This window comes from Meles meles, chromosome 6 (genome assembly GCF_922984935.1).
Source record: "Meles meles chromosome 6, mMelMel3.1 paternal haplotype, whole genome shotgun sequence".
NCBI classification, from domain to species: domain Eukaryota; kingdom Metazoa; phylum Chordata; class Mammalia; order Carnivora; family Mustelidae; genus Meles; species Meles meles.
In genome coordinates, this window is record NC_060071.1 from 68,487,050 (window position 1) to 68,507,667 (window position 20,618).

The 20,618-nt window shown below is 40.8% G+C and overlaps 1 protein-coding gene across 5 annotated transcripts in view; it reads left to right on the forward strand.

Annotated features, from left to right (window-relative positions):
- Positions 1-9,033, forward strand: part of BLOC1S6 (biogenesis of lysosomal organelles complex 1 subunit 6) — a 72,647-nt gene extending 63,614 nt beyond the window's left edge. For all 5 annotated transcript variants that reach the window (XM_046009366.1, XM_046009365.1, XM_046009367.1 and 2 more), the window contains 3 exons: positions 6,369-6,456; positions 8,247-8,333; positions 8,734-9,033. In XM_046009366.1, the coding sequence (XP_045865322.1) occupies positions 6,369-6,456; positions 8,247-8,333; positions 8,734-8,853 (295 nt within the window). In that variant the 3' untranslated portion in view covers positions 8,854-9,033. The remainder of the gene's footprint in view (positions 1-6,368; positions 6,457-8,246; positions 8,334-8,733) is intronic.
- The last annotated feature ends 11,585 nt before the right edge of the window (positions 9,034-20,618 follow it).

The following is a 20,618-nucleotide window of genomic DNA, read 5'->3' on the forward strand; positions in this document are numbered from 1 at the left end:
AGAGTACTGAACTGAGAGGCGGCTGAGATCCAGTACTGGCTGTGTTATCAAACAGTTTAATTTTCATTAAGCCACTTTACATGTGGTTTACATGTAGGCTTACAGGCCTACAGAGGTGAAGGAGAAGGTAGTGGTAGACATAAATCAAGTTCACTTTGTAGCCAACAGTGGGTAGGGAAGACCAAGAACAAAACTTGACTTTATATATAAGAAAGTTTATGAATATTCTTGTACATGTGTTTATCATTTTAAGAACATTGGAAAGAAAGAAAAAAGAGGTTCTGGGACCTAGGTCCTAAAAGTTTCTAGCAAAGTACTTGTAAGTATTCTTAGCGGGATTCACTTTGAGATAATTCATGCTTGGACCTTCCAAGGAAATAGTTTTTTTCTCACAGGATCATTCCCCAGATACTGCATGAAGGCCTCCCAGTCACTCCCAGCATGTGTGCCACAGATTATACAAAACTTTAAGGGAAAGGAAAGCCAGTCATTTCTGCCTGATATGGTAGCTAAATATTCTGTGGAATCTTCTTCTAGAGTGTCTAGACTTATGGATCATGAAAACACTACTTAGAATTACTATTTTATTATAAAGGATACACATCAGGACGAGCTGCATGAAGGGACGCATAGGGGCGGGGTTTGGGAGTATCTTCACCGCAGAGCTTCTGTGTTTTCTCCTATTGAAATTATTTTTTTTGAAGATTTTATTTATTTATTTGATAGAGAGATATGGGGTGAGAAAGAGAACACAAGCATGGGGAGCAGCAGGCAGAGGGAGAGGGAGAAGCAGACTCCCTGCGGAGCAGGAAGCCCCACTCGGGGCTGGATCCCAGGACTCTGGGATCATGACCTGAGCCGATGCCCTTCTCCTAGTGAAATTAGGGCATGTGACCTTTCTGGCACATCAATGTTTCCCAATCCGAAAGCTCTACTGAGCTTCAGTATTTTTTTTTTTTTTAAGATTTTTTTTTTTATTTATTGGACAGAGAGAGAGAGATCACAAGTAGGCAGAGAGGCAGGCAGAGAGAAAGGGGGAAGCAGGCTCCCTGCTGAGCAGAGAGCCTGAGTGAGGCTCAATCCCAGGACCCTGAGACCATGACCTGAGCTGAAGGCAGAGGCTTAACCCACTGAGCCACCCAGGTGCCCCATGAGCTTCAGTGTTTTAAGTTTTTATTGGGGCTTTGCTCTGTAAGCATAATTGATTGGATCGTTGGTCATGTAATTGAACTCACTCTCAGCACCCTTCCCCCACCTCCCTTCTGTGGAGAGAAGACTGGTAACAGTCATGGTATCATGAGGACTGATATCACAAGGTTCAAAGCCCCAACCCTTTAACCACATGATTAATCTTTCCTGCATGACCAGCTCTTATCACCTCAGTATAAACTTTGGGATGCTCCAAGAGGGATTTGTGAATAATGAAGATACTCCTATCATTTGGGAAATTACAAGTGTCTTAAAATAGACGTGCCAGGAACCTGGGTCAAAGATCAGACAAATTCGTGATTATACACTAAGTGTCTATTCAGAGCTTTTGCCTGTTTTTAAATTGGTTTAGTTATTTTCTTATTGTTGCGTTTTAAGTGTTCCTTGTATATTTTTGATACAAATCCTTTGTGTGTCTTGCAAGTATTTTCTCCAAGTGCTTGGTTTGCATTTTTGTTCTCTTAATAGTGTCTTTTACAGAGCAGAAGTTTTTTGGTTTTGTTTTGTTTTTTGTTTTTTTAATTTTTTTTTGTTTTTTTAGCAGAAGTTATTTATTTATTTATTTATTTATTTATTTTTAAAGATTTTTATTTATCCATTTGACAGACAGAGATCACAAGTAGGCAGAGAGAGCAGGGGAAGCAGGCTCCCGGCTGAGCCCGATGCGGGGCTCCATCCCAGGACCCTGAGATCATGACCCGAGCTGAAGGCAGCGGTCTAATCCACTGAGCCACCCAGGCACCCCAGAAGTTATTTATTTTTAAAAAAGATTTTATTGATTGATTTCCAGTAGAGAGTGAGCGTGCATATGAATGAGTGGGGAAAAGGGGCAGAGTGAGAAGCAGGCTGAGCAGGGAGCCCAGTGTGGGGCTTGACCCCAGGACCCTGGAATCATGACCTGGGCTGAAAGGCAGACGCTTAACCAGCTATGCCATCCACGCTCCCGAGCAGAAGTTTTTAATTTAATCAATAATCAATCAATTAATTTTAGAAGTTTTTTATTTTAAAAGTCTGACTTATACCAACATTTTTTTTCATGGATCATACTTTTGATATTTTGTGCAAAGATTCATCTCCAAACCAAGGTCACCTAGATTTTCTCTTGTGTTTCTTTCTAGATTTTTTAGAGTTTTACATTTTATTTTTAGATCTCTGGTACATTTTGAGTTAATTCTTATGAAATTAGAAGGTCTGTGTTTAGGTTAATTTCTTTGCACATCACTGTCCAGTTGTTCCTCACCTTCGTTGAAAAGGCTATCCTTGCTCCACTGCATTGCCTTTGTTCTTTTGTCAGAGAACCATTGACTCAATTTGTGTGGGTCTATTTAAGAGCTTTCTATACTGTTCCGTTGATCAATGTTCTTTCACCATTATCATGCTGTTTTGATTTGTGTAGTTTTTTTTTTTTTTTTTTTTAAAGATTTTATCCATTTATTTGACAGAGAGAGATCACAGGTAGGCAGAGAGGCAGGCAGAGAGAGTGAGAGGGAAGCAGGCTCCCCTCAGAGCAGAGAGCCGGACGTGGGACTCGATCCCAGGACCCTGAGATCATGACCTGAGCCGAAGGCAGCAGCTTAAACCACTGAGCCACCCAGGCGCCCCTGATTTGTGTAGTTTTATAGTAAATCTTGAAATTGGGTAGTTTAAGTCTTCCAGTTTTGTTCTTCATTTTATGTTGGCTATCCTAAGTCTTTGCCTTTCTGTGTGAATTTTAGAATCAGCTTGTTGATACCTATGAAATAACTTCATGTGTTTTTTATTTTTTCATTATTTTTTTAAAGATTTTATTTATTTATTTGACAGAGAGAGATCACAAGTACGCAGAGAGGCAGGCAGAGAGAGAGGGGAAAGCAGGCTCCTTGCTGAGCAGAGAGCCCATGCGGGGCTCAATCCCAGGACCCTGGGATCATGACCTGAGCCGAAGGCAGAGGCTTAACCCACTGAGCCACCCAGGCACCCCTTCTTCGTGTGTGTTTTTTTTTTTTTTAAAGATTTTTTTTTTTAATTTATTTATTTGACAGAGAGAGAGATCACAAGTAGGCAGAGAGGCAGGCAGAGAGAGAGGAGGAAGCAGGCTCCCCGCGGAGCAGAGAGCCCGATGCGGGGCTCGATCCCAGGACCCTGAGATCATGACCTGAGCCGAAGGCAGCAGCTTAATCCGCTGAGCCACCCAGGCGCCCCTCTTCGTGTGTTTTTTAAACTGAGATTGCATAGAATCCTTAGATCAAGTTGGGAAGCACTGATATCAATATTGAGTTTTTTATTCTATGTACTTGGAATATCCATTACTTAGATCTTTTTAAATTTCTTTCATTAGAGTTTTATAGTTTTTGCATATAATTCCTGTGTATATTTTGTTAGATTTATATCAAAGTATTTATGTGAAGGGGGTTACTATAAATGATAGTGATTTTTCTAATTATTCACTCCTGACTTTTATACATTAACCTGGTGTGCTGAAAAGTTGCTATACTCATATACTTTGTTGATTTTTTGGGATTTTCCCCATCGGCAGTCATATCATCTGTGAACAAAGAGTTTTATGTCTCCCTTTCCAATTTGTATACCTTTTATTTCTTTTTCTTGTCTCATTACATTAGCTGGAATTTCCAATATGATGTTGAATAGGAAGTGAAAGCAGGCAATCCTCCTTACTCCTTATTATAAGGGGAGAGCATCTAGTTTCTCATAACTATGGTGTTAGCTATAGGCTTTAAAAAAAATTTTTTTTTTATCAAGTTGATCAGATTCCTCTCTCTATTTTGTTGAGAGTTTTTAATCACAAATGGGTGTTGGATTTTATCAAATACCCTTTCTGCATCATATAATAGGACCAAATGATTTTTCTTCTTTACTCAGTTGATGTCCTAGATGTCACAGATTGATTTTCAAATGTGGAACCAGCTTTGCATACTTTTAATAAATCTCACTTGTTGTGCGTGTAATTCTTTTTATAATTGTTGGATTCATTTTGTTAATATTTTGTGGAGAATTTTTTGTATTTCTCTTCATGAAAGATACTGGTCTATAGTTTTCCTTTCTTGTAATATCTTTATCTGGTTTGGGTTTTAGTGTAATGTTAGCCTCATAGAATGAAGGTTTTTTAGGAGGTGCTGCCTCTGCTTCTGTTTTCTGGATGCTGTTATGAAGGAGTGGTATAATTCCTTCCTTAAATGTTTGGTAGAAATTACGTGTAAAGCCTTCTGGTTCTGGTATTTTCATTTCTGGAAGGTTATTACTTATTGATTGAATTCCTTTAACAAATATAGGCCTACGTAGATTATGTGTCTCCTTGTATGAGTTTTGGAAGTTTGTGTCTTTCAAGGAATTAGTCGTTTCCATCTAAGTAATCAATTTTGTGGACAGAATTGTTGAAAATATTCTCTTCTGATCCTTTTAATATACATGGGATTAATGATGATATCTCTTCTATAAGTTATGTTAGTAATGTGTCTTTTTTTCCCTTGTGTATCTGGCCAGAGGTTTATTAGTTTTATTGATCTTTTGTAGAACACCTTTTGGCTTCATTGATTTCTCTTTACAGTTTTCTAGTTGTAACAGTCTGTCATTGCTGCCCTGCTTATGTCAGGCCATTGACTTGCTGGATTCTCTTCTTATTTGTTGTGTTTTTCACATTCTGTGGTCTCCACTCAGAGCCGAACAGACAAACTTGTTACCTGGGGGGAATGCCAAACTCCTTGCTGGATGGTGGAGATGTAACTGCTCTTCATTCTCCTCATTGCTATTTCTTTTTTTCATCATTCTCTGTTTAGCATAGTTTTGCAAGGAAATCATGTCTTATTTTGCTTTGCTTTGCTTGTAGTATTCTTTAAAATGTTTAACTCATTAAATATTTTAATGTTTATTTAAACAGTAAGTGTTTAAGTAAACAGTGTTACTTATTCCTGTGATACTAGCACTGGTTGATCTGGAGTGGAGTATCAGGGAAGTTGGCTTCTGTTCTTCAATGGAAGGTTTTGAATCAGAATTTTAATGAGGACCATTAGAAGTTACCTGGTTGGACCTTCTCACTTTATAAATAAAGAAATTTAGGACCAGAGAAATAAACTAAATATCCAAGGTCGCACAACTGGTTCTTGATGGAGAATCTTGTGTTTTCCTACTCCTTTTTTTTTTCATCTTATTTACCTCTTTTGATTTAGTATTCACTAAATGCATTGATAACTAAGTGCATTTCCCCAACTCTAATCTAAAAAGTCACTGCTCCTCATTTCCTTTATGGTAATTTTGCAGTTTTAAAATACATAAAATCAAGTTTTTGGGGCAAGATAGTATAAAAAATCTTTTTTGGATAATAGAGTTGCTAGAAATAGCAAATAATAAAATGATTTTAAATGATTTGGTGATTTGAGTTATCCACAGTTAGATTCAGTTATTAGAATTATTATTCATTTAGGCAAGAATAAAAGATACAGTTACTAGAATGAGGCTTTGAATAATAACAACTTTATTATTATTAATCTTATTTTTTTATTTGGGCTATAAATTATAGCCCAATTATTATAATTTATTATAATAATTTATAAAATTTATAATTTTATAAATTATTTTATAAATTATTTATAAAATTTATAATTTTATAATTTATATTTTATAAATTATTTATAAAATTATAAATTTTATAAATAAAACATTTATATTTTTATTTTTGGGCTCCATGCCCAATGTAGAGCCCAGTGTGGGGTTTGAATTCATGACCCTGAGATCAAGACCAGAGTTGAGATCAAGAATCAGACACGTGGGGCGCCTGGGTGGCTCAGTGGGTTAAGGCCTCTGCCTTTGGTTCAGGTCATGATCCCGGGGTCCTGGGATCGGGCCTCACATCGGGCTCTTTGCTCAGTGGGGAGCCTGTTTCCTCTTCTCTGCCAGCCTCTCTGCTGGCCTCTCTGCCTACTTGTGATCTCTGTCTGTCAAATAAATAAAATATTAAAAAAAAAAAAAAGAATCAGACACTTAACCAACTGAGCCACCCAGTCCCCTGGAATATTATTTTGAAAAATATTTTGTTAAACCAAATAAGCCTCAGAAAGGCAATACATATTCAACTTAATTTTTACCTTTGACATTAACCAAGATGAAATGTGATTCCAGCACTTACAGTATGTACATTTTATTTTGGCTATGTGCTTTTATTTCAGACAGAACCAAGTTGTATTACTAGACACACTGGAACAAGAGATTTCGAAATTTAAAGAATGTCATTCTATGTTGGATATTAATGCTTTGGTAAGTATGATTTAGTTGACACAGTGTAATGAGAACTGGCTTAGAAATAGCTGGGTTTATCCTGTGCAACTTTGTACTTAGGTATATTTAGGATCTTTTCCTCTGATTTTTAATGTTTAGAATTTGTCTTTTAACAGGAAACCTTGATTAACTTTACTAGAACTTCCATTGTCTTGAATTGTTATCTTTCAAATATTGAACTTGTAGTAGGAAATGGAACTTATTTGTGAATGTCTGGAATAGATTTGCTCATAATAATTTAAGACTTCTAAAAGAGAACTAAAAGAACCAAAAGTAAGGAACTTTTAGGGTACTGTTTCCCCTTAAGGAAAGTGCATCTCTCCTAATCAGTTACATGACTTTTTAAAAATCAGCATTTTATTTTATTGTATGGTCCATTCATAATACCATAACCTAATAATGCTGAAATGGACCCTTCCGGGGTCCTCTTATAGCTCCTTATATCTTTCAGTATATGTGATAGTAGTGAATTTCATCAGAAGCTTTATAGCTTTTTGATGAGAGGAACTGATACTCTATTTTAAGAAACAGGGAATTAACAAAAATTAGGAATTTGTGGCTAGCTTTCTTTTCACCTCAACATTAAGCAGTAGCTTGGTTTGCATGATTTATGGACTTTCACATGTATGTCAAAAAATGGACTTTTTGTTGAACAAATGTGGGTCATGTTTTCCCTTTGTAATGATCAAAAACAGAGTTCATCTCTAGCATTAGGCAGAGGCCTGGGGTAGTAAATACAAAGTCTTCCACTTAATGGTTTTCTAACTTGTGAAGGACGTGGACAAGGCTATGCTGACCTACTTTTGTCTTCCCCTCTGAATTCATATTGCAGCAGAAGAAACATTTGCTGAATGAATGAATGCTAAATGAATGAACCAAGAAAATGTAATAGTATTGCTTCAGTCTGCAGGGGTCTTCCTGTTTTTAACTCTCTCAGCCCAAGAGTGGTTCAGTTATCATTCAGAATCTGAAAACTCTAAGGGCCAGAGAGAGAGAGAGAAGGAAGAGAGTCTGTGAGTTCTAGAGCTCATCGGACTAAGACTTTACTTGTAGATATATGTAGGTTGCTAATTTCTTTACTGGTGCTTCTCTCGTTATTGTTACTTAGTCTTCTCTTTCTGTTAACCTTGGCTCCTGAGAATGAGGTGCTTTTTCCTTTACTCCCATCTCTGGTTGAGATGGAATGTCTGTATATAGCATGACTTGGGAAGAAAAGTGTCCTTACAGAAGTGATTCTGCTTGGTCTGACTTTAGAAGCCCAAGGAACACGACCAGGTTTGTCCACAGCCCTCTCAGGATTCTCTGGCCATAGCTTGGTTTTTCCTGATGGACAGACACTTCACTGAAATTGTCCTGTGTACCCTGGCTCAGGCTCTCCATTGTCAAGACAGTAAAATGTTTTACTTTTTCTTACATGAAACTGATAGCATTACTGGATAGTTACAATAAAATTTTGGGATTATGATGTGTGTTTTTAAAGCAAAACATTACTGTACACAATATAAATGTCTATTTTATGTTTAGTAACTGTTTTCAATTTGAACTAAGTCAAGTGTTTTCAAATACCTATTAATGGTTTAAATGGAAATTTGAATTTTGGCATTAAAATGTGGAGATAATTAAGGCTTTAAAAGATGTGACCAGTTGAGGTGGGATGAAATGTAATTTATAACTCTTCCATTTTACTATTTCAGTCTGTTCCCCCCGCCCCCTTTTTAAAAATTTCAGCCTATTTTAACTTGACTTTTCATTTCCTTTTCCATGGTTAGTTCACTGAAGCTAAACACTATCATGCCAAGTTGGTGAATATAAGAAAAGAGATGCTGATGCTTCATGAAAAGACGTCCAAGTTAAAAGTGAGTCAAAAATTCTTTCACATTCTTTATAGAAGTGGGGGTTTGTCTGTTTTTTTCAGTATTCATTTTCTGACTTCTTAGATATCCATATTCAATAACATACTTAATTCATGGTTCACTGTTTAAAACACATTCTACTCTGCGCTTTTCTACTAATAGCTGGACTAAGAAACTTGTGTTTTCATTTTCCCTGCTGTTCTCATTCAGTAAGTTTGGAGTAAGAAATTAATTTTTTTTTATATTAAGGGGGACCTTAAATTACCCAGAGCAAATTTAAAAGTTAAACATGAAATTTATTAACATATGTGGATTACCTCAAGTCAGAGCACTGCTACTTTGAAATGAGGCTACAGCTGATAAGCCTTGATTGTTTTCTCCATTTTAAATTTTTTTGACACAGAAAAGAGCCCTTAAACTGCAGCAGAAGAGGCAGAAAGAAGAGTTGGAAAGGGAGCAGCAACGTGAGAAGGAATTTGAAAGAGAAAAGCAGTTAACTGCCAAACCAGCTAAGAGGACGTGAGATGCCGAGAGTGTGTGTGTCCCCACTTCCCTGCCCGTGTGGCTGGCATCCAGGGTGGCCTCAGTGTAGACTGGAGTGAAGGTAGTGCCTTACACCTCTGTCTCACATCTTGCAGTTCTTTCCCCAGGACTGCTGTCTCCGTATCTTCATTTCCACATTCAAGAAGCTTCCCCCCGAGTAGAAGACATAATGTCACTTGGTTTGAGTATTTATGTGTAATTTTCCAACTTCCGTTGTGCATAATTTTCAAATTTATTATTTTGGCCTTGAATGATATATAAACTGGGACATGGTATAGACTCTAAGTGATTAAAAACTAGGATGAGTTTTGTAGCATCTTGGTAAGTGTGGATTTAAAAGATTTTCTTATTTAAGGAATAACTTGCCTTTCTGGCAACCCAGTGCTGGTTTTTGGTAATTGCCTTTTCTGGTTGGTTAAGAAGAAATGCTAACTGTTTAATCACATATGCTGTTGGAAAAGAGTTGGTATAAGCCTTTGTGAAGAAGATGATGGAGACATGTGTACACAGGAAATAGCATCTTAGACGTGGGACAGGTGGGCAAGATTCCAGACAGATCCTGCTAACCATCTTCTCTGCTTCCTAATGTTGTTGCTCTTCGTTCGTATGTTCTCTGTGCTGAAAGTAGATGATCCCTACTTCTAACGTCTGACAAGGGTGATAGAGCTGTCACATGCTCAAGTAGGCTTCAATATTTATAATACTTAGAGTTGTCACATACTGAGATCCAGTTGTCAGATTGATAAGATATGAGTCCAACTTTCCATTGGAAGGTCTGTCGCTAGGTCTGTTCTCTGATTTGCTCTGTGGCCTTACATGTGGTTATTTTTTTCTGTGCTTTTAAAAAAAATTCATAAAGTAGAATGATACCTATAGCAACTACCCATTTTAGTTGGTGGAAAATTAGCAAATAGCTTCTTCACAAAGAGGCAGCATGATACCTTTAGTATTTTCTAGATTGTTCCCCTCCATATTTTCAGTAGGAACTTATGTGAGGGAAATATTACATGAAGTTTCATTTTTTAAGATTGAGAGTATATTATTCATTGTTTTAGTGTTATTTAATATCTAACTGGTCTTCAATCTCTATTACATAGAGACTGTACAGAACCTATGAAGGTGTATGCTTAGAACTGTGTCTTTTGTAGTCTACATTACATTTTGGTAAGCTGGAATCACTACCTCTGATCTCATATCAGGCCAATTAATCAGGGAGAGGGCATTAGATTTAAGCTGACTGCTCAAAACTGGTCTGTTTAAATGTTTAAACAGTTTATTAGAAGGTCGGTTCCTTTCATGAATGAATTATGATCTCACAATTTACTTGACTTTTCTGGATATTTAAAAATATAAATAGATCTTATCTTAAAAGGCCACATTTGCCCTCAGACACTAGCTAAAACTTGCCCAGGGCAGGAGTCATTAGCACCTGAAATGCTGAATGTCCTCATTTAGAAAGGCGGTGCATGGTTTTTCAGAGTGGTTTATGGGCCAGCTGCAGTGATTATTTAAAATGCTGGTTCCTGGACACCAAGCTCTGAATCTAACCGAAGCAAATCTATTTGTTTGTCTTTTTTTTTTTTTTTTTTTAAACCCCGCCGGTGATTCCTGATGTACCTTAAAAGTTGAGACCCACACTTGTCTAGTGGTCTAGGTCAGAGGTTCACACTAGGCTGCATGCCATTATCACCCGGGAACTTAAAACAAAAATAAAACAAAACAAAACAGACATTCTGGAAGATTCTTACTCATTAGTTCTGAGGTGGGCCCGTGCAAATTTTAAGAGCTCCCCACACAAGTCTAATACAGGAAACTACCCATCTGGACTGTCTAGTGATTTATATTTATAAGGAATGAAATAGTTTAAAAGCTATCCAGTAACTCTTGGGATTAATTTTATGAAGTGAATTCTGAACGGCTGCTTTTGATACAAAGTCAGATTTAAGACAGAAATAGATAGCAGGCAGGAAATAGATACAGAATTCTAGTTAATTAGTTGAATTTCTGTGACCTGTATTAAAGTAAATCATGTTTATTGTGTGAGTGGCAAGGCACATACACTTTTTGAATTGCATATAAGTTTTGAAGATTTTTTAAAATGTCAAGAATATATATTAGTGGCCACTATTTTTAGGTCAGTTGTAAATCAGAAGTAGTGTTATATTAGTAATTACAATCTAAAACTTTAGCTATATTTCAGTAGCATAGAAACATACCTTACTGATTAAACCTAAATGGAACCCTTATATTAGTCTTGAAATATTTTTGCACAATATAATGAATTGGTACTTGGTTTGAAAATAATTACTTTTGGTTTTTTGGTGGAAGAAATTGCCTTTGTTTTGAAGTATATCACATACATACTGAACTAAAATGATGACAATTAATTTTGTATTTACTTTGTGGTATTATGTAAATATGCAGACATTGAATGTAATATGGATTGTGTCTGCAGTGAGTGTTTGGGTGGATATAGTTCATAAATATGCCAATTATACATCCTTGTACATTTGTCTGATTTTGAGCTTGTACAATGTGGACTACTTTTTACACATTTAATAAAAAAAAAAAAGATCTCGAATTATCCCAGGTCATTTATGAAGCTCTGTTTTGTACATAGCAGTGTGTATTTCTCTTTATGCATATTATTTCAAACATTTCATTCCTTTGCTTTCCTCTCCTATTAATCTACCTCTTAATGTTCTCTGTAGATTGTATTACAAAATGACTGGGCTACTTATGAAATCCTTTTCGGAAAGATGATAGAGGGGTGCCTGGGTGGCTCAGCTAACCATCTGCCTTCAGCTTGGGTCATGATCCCAAGGTCCTGGGTTTGAGCCCCACGTCAGGCTCCATGCTCAGTGGGGAACCTACTTCTCCCTCTACCCCTCCCCCTGCTCATGCTTTCTCTCTCTCAAACAAATTTAAAAAAAGAAAAAAAAAAAAGTTGCATTTTCTACCCACTGAGCCAGTCAGGCACCCGGATAGTTCCTATGTTGTGTATTTGTTCAAAGACTATGTTTATACAGATTAGTCAGGTATTTAAGATTTGTTCTCTTGCATTTTCATACTATTTTAGTTCTGTTTGCATGTATGAGGCCAGAGGCCATCCAATCTTTGGGTTAGCATTTGGATGAGACTAGGTTTATTTCAAAGCCATTAAGAGAGTGAAGAGAGTAGTCAAGGGAGACATTCTAATAACTAGTTTGAAAAGCACTTAGAGCAAAAATTCCAAAGAAACACAGTGTGAAGGAAGGGCGGTCAAAGAGAAGTAAAATTTGGGGCAGCGTGGAAATGGTAATCAAGAAAGAGACAAGGGAAGGCCAAGACTGAAGTAGAAGGAAAGGTAATGATCTTTTGCAGACCTGTGTAGCCTGAAAAGAAGGGAAGCTGATAGGCATGTACAGAATAATAAAATTAGTAAAATCCACGTCTTTATCATAAGGTCTCCCTCCTACTGTCACTTCAAGCAAATTGGAAAGAAGGTTGTAGCTGGCTGTTCATTCTGGTTTAGATCATAAATATATTCTTAATAGGCTTCAGGAGGCCTGCAGTGCTCCAGACTGGAAAAGGATGGGGCTGAAAATCTCTGAGCATGTGTGGGTGCTGCTTACTCCTATTCTAGGCTTGACTTTTATTAGAACTTTGGAAAAGGCAGTCAAAAAGTGTATTGAACACTGCGCAAGGGAATGTGGGAATCCTAAGCAACAAAAATGTGTATACAGACTGGAACGTTCTGGCCTCTGCTTTGGTCATAAAACTACAGTGTGTAGGCCTTTCGGAGTATAGTGGTTGGGACTGCAGCCTCTGAAGTCAGGCTCATGTGTTTTTTTTTTTCCAAAGATTTTATTTTTTTATTTGAGAGAGAGAGACAGAGCATGAGAGACAAGAAGGTCAGAGGGAGGAAGCAGACTCCCCGTAGAGATGGGAGCCCCATGTGGGACTAGATCTTGTGACCTGAGCTGAAGGCAGGTGCTTAACCAACTGAGCCACCCAGGCGCCCAGGCTCATGTGATTTATACTCCTGATCATCTTCGGGCCTTGGACTTGTTTGATCCTCGTGTACCTCAGTTTTCTAAACTGTAAGGTGGGATGAGTGTTTCTGGCTTTCTAATTTATAAGGTTTTATGATATCCACATAAAAACAAAGTGGAGCTTGGGAAATGGTGGATTTAGAGTAGCTTGAGGTCACACATAGCCCCAGGGCAGTGGTGCTTATTTTGCCCCTTTTTACATGTTGATTTTGGCTCCCTGGGTTTCCGCTGTCAGGGATCCTTCATCCTGTAATGTCTGCCCATTGAGACACCTGTTTGTTCTTTGCAGTCTTTTCCAAAAGACTTCCTAAAGAATTTTTTTCTTGTGTTCTGTAGTACTTAATAATACACATGCCTTCACATTTATGGTATTAGTTATGTGCTCACATGTATCTCAGGATCAAAGATAATTCGTGGCCTTTTTTTTTTTTTTTTTTTTATTCCATAGTGCTGTTAGTGCCTGGTCTATTGTTGGTGTCTTAGTCAGGGTTCTCCAGAGAAACAGAAGCAATAGGGTGTGTGTATGTGTGTGTGTTTAGAGAGAGAGGAGAAAGATTTATTTTCAGGAGTTGGCTCCCATGATTCTGGGGCTTGGTAATTCCAAAATCTGCAGGGCAGGCCTGCAGGCCAGAGACCCAGGGAAGAGCTGATGTTGCAGCTTGAGTTCAAAGGCAGTCTGGAGAGAATTCCCTCTTGCTCAGGGGACCTAATAAGTCTTTTTGTCTAGAGGCTTTCACATGATTAGAGTACACCCACATTAGGGAGTGTACTCTTTTAAGTCTAAGAAAAACCTTTACAGCAACATCTCAACTGACATTTGACCAAATACCTAGATAACTATGATCTAGCCAAGCTGCCATAGGAAGTTAACCTCGGTTAAGAGCTTGAAATGAATCTGGTAGGAGAGACAGATACAGATAGCTGTAATAAAAAAAAAACAAAAACTGGGGGCGCCTGGGTGGCTCAGTGGGTTAAAGCCTCTGCCTTCGGCTTGGGTCATGGTCCCGGGGTCCTGGGATTGAGCCCTGCGTTGGGCTCTCTTCTCAGCAGGCAGCCTGCTTCCTTTCCTCTCTCTCTGCCTGCCTCTCCACCGGCCTGTGATCTCTGTCTGTCAAAATAAATAAAATCTTTGAAAAAAAAAAACAACTGGATTCTGTTAGTGTCAAATAAGGAATATTACAATAAAAAGATTAAATTCTACAATGTGGACTTGCCTCAGGAGCCTGTAATCCTTGGACAATCCAAGTTACTGTTTCGCGTTGGTGGTATAGTGGTGAGCATAGCTGCCTTCCAAGTTACTGCTTCCTTTAATTCAGCTAGACTAAAAACATGATAGCCAGATCTGGGGAATCAAATGAGCACAGAGATAATGAAAGTGCTTTTTAGATTTATACTTTCTCTGTCAACTACTAGCTGTTCAGTTTCTTAAAAACAGCTTCAAGGAATAAGGTGGGCCAGTCTAGAGCAGGTTCAACAGCCAAACAGTCTTAGATGTATAACCCGATAGAGCATGGATTATGGGATTATGCTGCCATCTTGTGGTTCTCTCTGCTCCCCTCGTTCTACAGGTTCTAGTGCTGTCTCTGATGAAATTTGGCTGAGGGTTTTCTTTCTTTCCTTTTTTTTCTTTTTAAAGATTGTATTTATTTATTTGACAGACGGAGATCACAAGTAGGCAGAGAGGCAGGCAGAGAGAGAGAGGGAGGGGGGAGCGGGCACCCTGCTGAGCAGAGAGCCCTTGTGGGACTCCATCCCAGGATGGAGACCCGAGCCAAAGGCAGAGGCTTTAACCCACTGAGCCACCCAGGCACCCCTGGCTGAGGGTTTTCAACTATAGTTTTAGGTAAGTCATGCTTTCTGTATGGTCTGAACTTTTGCTTAAACAGTGAGGTGTTTGAAAGTAATCTGTGTGAAATGTTTGATAGAGTTTACAAGTACACTTTTCTAACTTTTTGAGTCTTTGAGGGTTTTTTTTTTTTAGAGATTTAAAAAAAATAATATTTTAATATTTTAATATTTAGTCAGTCTGCCTCCTGACATGGGGCTCAAACTCACTACCCTAAGATCAAGAGTCATATGTTCTACCAACTGAGCCAGCAAGGGACCCTGAGTCTTAGTCTGATGTTGGGCTTGAGGGCTTTTTTTTTTCTCTCTCTCTTTATTTTCCAGTTGTGTAATTTATCGTCAACCACACTCAGTGTCCTGTTCTAAGAAAAACATTCCAGGCCAGAGATCTTGCTGTGGCAAGTCCTATGTTTTTATTCCCCCAAACTTCCACATTGGGCCTCAGCTGATAGGATCTGGGATGGGCACCTGACCCAACGGCAGCAAACCCAGAGGCCAGTTGGTGAAAAGTTAGCCTGGCAGTAAAAACTGTCTAAATGGGAACTACAGAAAACCTCACTGGCTTTGTTGATTACTGTCTTGGGAATATGTATTAGAATACTCACTAGGAATCAGCCCTTTAGTCATTGAAGGAGAAATAAGACATAGAAAGCAGACAGAGAATAGCTAAGTAAGGAGTAAGGAACCATGAACTTCCACTTCTAAAAAAGGCAACAAGGTGATCATATCCCTCAAAATGCCATGGATCCTGAGCCATTTTCCTATAGAAGGCTCTTTTCTTAGGTTCCTATGGGATTTGAGTGCAGAGCTAAGTTTACTATTTTCCACAGGTATTTTATAATGCCTCCCTCCCATCTCCTTCCTACCTTTCCCATTTCTGAAGTAACCTGAACAAATCTCCATTTATTATAACTAGAAGCACCTAACATTGTCATTGTCTTTCAGGTGACTCTAGAATGTTATAATTTTCAAAGTGTTTTAATATGCACGAACTAATTTAATAATTAAGATGCTACTTAGGAGCATAGGTATGTCCATGCCTGCTCACCCAGGAATTCAAGGAAGAAGAGGACAATGACCAGCGCCCAGGTGCAGTCCTGCTGTCAGCCACTCATCTGTTCTCATTGCTTATCGGGTTTTCCCCCTTGTTTTGTTCCATTTCTTGGGGTATTTTCATCTTTCTGATCCCACTATACTTGCAGCTTATTCTCAAGCCCAGCACTCAGAGCCCCAGCTCTGTGGAGCATCTGTCACATGCCAGGTGTCACTTTACACGTGTGTTATCTCATACCAGTGGTAGGAGGAGGTCATCCCCATAACACTGTTCTTGTCACCATTTTTCAGATGAGGACAAGGGGTGGAGCTGGGATTTGGTTTAGGGAAAAACCCAAAGCTACTGCATTGCAGGGGAATTTTCCTGTGCTGGAGACCCTAGACACCAGAGATTATAACAATAGAATGTAGGAGTTCTTCCTTAACTCTTGCAGTAAAACTATACCAAGGATAGGGAGTTACATAGATACACCCTTTCATCTGCTAATCCTCTTAATGCATTCTGATAATATCGCAAGAACGGAAGTGGAGGAGGCCTGAACATCTCCGTTAGTAGAGAGGTGAGTGGGAAGACAGCACAGAACGCTTTGATTTTCCCGCAAGGCTGTTTTAATTCTAGGCTGACCGCAAAGCCCCACACCTCTCTGATAGAAACAAGCGATGGAGAGACTGGAACTGGGTGAGACGTAGTGCAGGAGCCTTGCCTTGAGATGATAATGATGCTGGAGTTGACAGAAGCCAAGCCAAGCCTCTAGGAGGAATGAATAACTCCAGAGTGGCCAGGACAGTCCCATTACGGCTGTTCTGAGTCGTTTCCCCACCACCACCACCTCAAGAAAGCTACCTTTGATGTTGCCTCGCTGAGCCTGCATTTCTGGATCTTCGGCCTGTACCGCTCAGCTCCAGCTCTTCTGTACCTTATTAGCTCTGGGGGAAGAGCACAGCTAGGGTTGGAAGCCAGCTTTTCTCACTGGAGAACCTGGCGTCATTCAGTTTCCATTGGGGGTAAGTGTGTACACCCGAGGTGAGCCCTAACACTTTCCCAGTGCTACTTAACACAAGATAGCTTGGATTCCATGGCTGTTGAGCCTTGGCTTCTGGACTGCTATTTTCACTTAATGATGCACCGGTCTCTTTGTTCATTGTGGTAGCCACATCCAGGCAAACAACTTCATCTCGGATGAGATGTTCCTGGCTGTTGACTGTCTCACAGTCTGGGCCTTGGACAAGCCTTGAGGTCCACAAATGGACCCTTTCAGAAGAGGGGAGCAGAGAAGAGACTGCTTCTAAATGAGGACAGAGGCCCCCTTCCCATCTGGGTTGAAAGCATAATGGTAAGGAGAGGAGGTAAAGCACACATGAGTCACCTTCTGTCTCTGCAGTCCCTCTGGGAGTCCTCTTATTCTACTGACCCACCCTCTGCTCCCCAAGAGAGGTGACAAACTTGTAAGGTGACAAGCTGCTGCTTGTGCCACCGTATGAGTCCCACCTAATGTGAGGGATGCAGACTGGCACTTAAAGCAGGCTGTGTCATCTCCACCCTTATCTTCTTTCTGTTCCCATGGTGGCCAGGAGACTATGTCTTGTACACCTCTACCTGTGGGGACCATAACTGACCTGGGGCCCCAGCTGCGGTGCTCTGAGGCCTTTCTGCTTTAGCATAGCCTGCTCCTAGGAGAGATGGGCCTTCCCCTGATGCTCAGCTTTGGCTAAGGTCTCCCCCTTGGTATTACCAAAGCTCTGTTCAGCAATGTAGGATGCTTCCCTCACCCCCACCCCCAAACTTACTTCCTTTTCTCCTTCATCTCAGCAGGCAGCACAAGAAGGAATAAAGAGGTGGATGGAAGTGGGCATGTGGGAAGGGTGTATTACTTAAGACCAGAAGACCCACAGGGAATATGTCCTACGAGAGAGCCCAGGGCGCATCGCCAGGAGGGGCATCAACATCCCTAGGAAGTTCTGCAGGCGGGGGGTGGTAGAAGTTCTGAGAAGTGAGCATGTTAGCATATGTGAAGACTGATGGGTGCCAGGAGTGGCATTCAACTGTCAAGTTGACAGAGGCCAGAATTACCTTCCTCACCAGAAGGCAAGGTTGGAGGGCAATTAGTGGACTTTGCCAGCAGGGTGTCATGGTGATAGGTAATGGGGCATGGTGTCGGTTTTGCCTCTGGGGGCCAAATAGGGAGATAGCAAGGGTGCTGCTTAGTATCTGTAACAGGAGTCAGCAAACTTTTTTGGTAAAGGACTAGGTAGTAAATATTTTAGGTTTTATAGGTCACATCAGCTGTTGTAGAACAAAAGCAGCCATAGACTCTATGTCAGCAAATGAGTGTAGCTGTGTTTCAGTTTACAAAAAGCAGTGGTTGGTTTGATTTGGTCCATGGACCATTTGTTACTGATCCCTTATCTATTTAAAAAGAAAAAAAAAAAAAAAGCAGAATTGGAAGAAGAAGCTAAGGGCAGTCATTTCAATACAAGTCATGATCTCTTGCTCAGTTCCCAAACTTGAGTCAGTTTTGAGATCTGGAACCCACCGACTAAGGAGGAGGTTGGAGGAAGGACCCTGCAACACTGGCATGTACGGACTGTTGGACAAAAGGTTCTGAGTTGACCCTGATCAATAGAGACCCAAAGGAGCATCATGGTCCTCCGTTCGAATGGGGGCCTATGAGGACCAGGTGAAAAATGAGGTCAAGCATCAAGTCCAGTTTATGATGGCTCTGCGGGAGCCACAACTCCATCCAGTGACCATACTGCATCTTTTCCTACCACCGACCTGTCTAACCCCCTCTCCCCAAACCCCTCCCCGCCTGCCGGGCAGGGCTGATGGCACTGGCTGGAACCTTCCAGCAACACCTTTTCCTGCTTCAGCTCTGCTTGAAGCTGGCAGCCTTCTGTGTCACCCAATATGTGGGCCAGCAAACCCCCTGCGGAGTGGGATGTGTTGCCTCGAGAACACAAAGATGTTTGCAAGGTGCTGTGCTTCCTTCTTTGTGACAGAATGGTACAATGCAGCAGTTTACCTGTTATTTGGGGAGGGGATATCCCAGAATACCCCCTGATGACTAGAATTCTAAAAATGTCACGGAAATGGCCTATTCCTAACTCCTACAACAAGGAGTTGTAGAGTTTTCTCCCACTGTCGAGTGCATGCATCTGATCCAGGCCTGCCAGCATTCTAGCCCCTCCGGCTGGTCCTGTCCAGTCACCGGATGTCATCAGTGAAATGGATCAGTGTGATACTGCCTTGGATATCAGGCCCAGATCTGTCAGACCATATTATGACAGGACGTGGGGGTGTTAACATAACCCTGAAGCAAACTGTCAACTGAATGTTGTCTGTTTTCCCTGCCCACAGTCTCCACCAGTGCTTCTCGCTGGAGGCTTAAGTGTCGCAGCATCCACAGGTGTGGAATCCCATTTGGCAGAGTGTCCAACCACAGGATCTACTTCAAGTGGAGACTTAACTGGTCTGACAGACTGCTGAAACGGCCTTCTAAAGTCACACTGAAATGGTGGGGTGCGGTCCTTTAGGACATGGTGCATTTCTTAAATCAGAGCGCTCTGTATGGTGCTGTGTTCTCAGTAGGAAGGACACAAGACTCTGAAAACCAAGGGGTGGGAGCAGAAGTGGCCGAACTTACCATCATTCTTGATGATCTCCAGGGAATCTGTGCTTCCTTTCCTTGCAACCCTGGGCTCCGCATGGTTGAGGGGCTGGCTTCCAAAGGGAATGCCTCGCTAGAGGCACAATGGAGGCCCCATTGAATGAGAAGTTATGGCTGCTGACAGAGCCCTTTGGAGTTTCCTGTCAGACAAGAAGGTGAGAGGGGAGTTGCCTCCCTAGCAGGAGTAACTGAACCTGATTGTACACCGCGGGGGGGGGGGGGGGGGGGGGGGCAGGAGGAATGCAGGTGGGACTCTGGTGAGCCATGTAGGCACCGCCTCTACTCCCTTGTCTCACTATAACTGTGACTAGGACACATGCAGCCACCCAGTCTGAGAGGGGAGGGTGTTCAAACCCTTTAAGAATCAAGGTTTGTCCCAAGACACCTGCCAAGGTGCGAGCAGAGGCTGAAGGGGGTTTAGAATGGATGCTGGAGAAGGGAGAAGGTGAGTATTCATTGTGGCCTTGGGATCAGCTCTGATGATCTTGGGGGACTGTAGTTCATCCAGTAAAGTCCCTCTTCTCAGTGGCTCCTCAAGAGGGAGGCCAGGAGGCCCATGGAGGAGCTGCTTTCTGCACCTTTGTGGAGAAGGAGATCTATGTGGCACAGGAGGGGGACTTTGGGAGCCAAGAGACCGTGGCTCACAACTCTCCCAACTACAGGAACATAACTGAAAAAAGGCCTCAGCTACTTCACTGTGGATTCCACTGCCACATTTTTGCTAAAGTATGCATCTGACAGGCTGCTCCGAGCCAATGACTGAGCTCAGCGGGGATATTAAGGCAAGCCCAGGTCCCCTTGTTCAATTCTATTGAGAATTTCAAGACGGCAGCCACAGAGCATTGAACCAGGTGTGGACCCTGTGAGACTACAGGTGGCTCTGCCTGGGAAAGTACTGGTCTCCTCTAATAGCTGACTTCCCCCGATAGCTTTGCTGAACCTTATTTAGACTCTGCACATGTCTAGAAAGCTTCCATTCAGCCTTTCTTCCCTCTCCTCTTCTTTCAGGGTCAGAATTGGATCCTACTCTGATGGTTATACCAGGCTTCTCAATCTCCCTCTCTTTCTCTCCCAAGAGCTTCCCAATAAAATCCTTGCATGTTTAATTCTGTATTGGTATCTACTTCTCACAATGCCTAGACTAA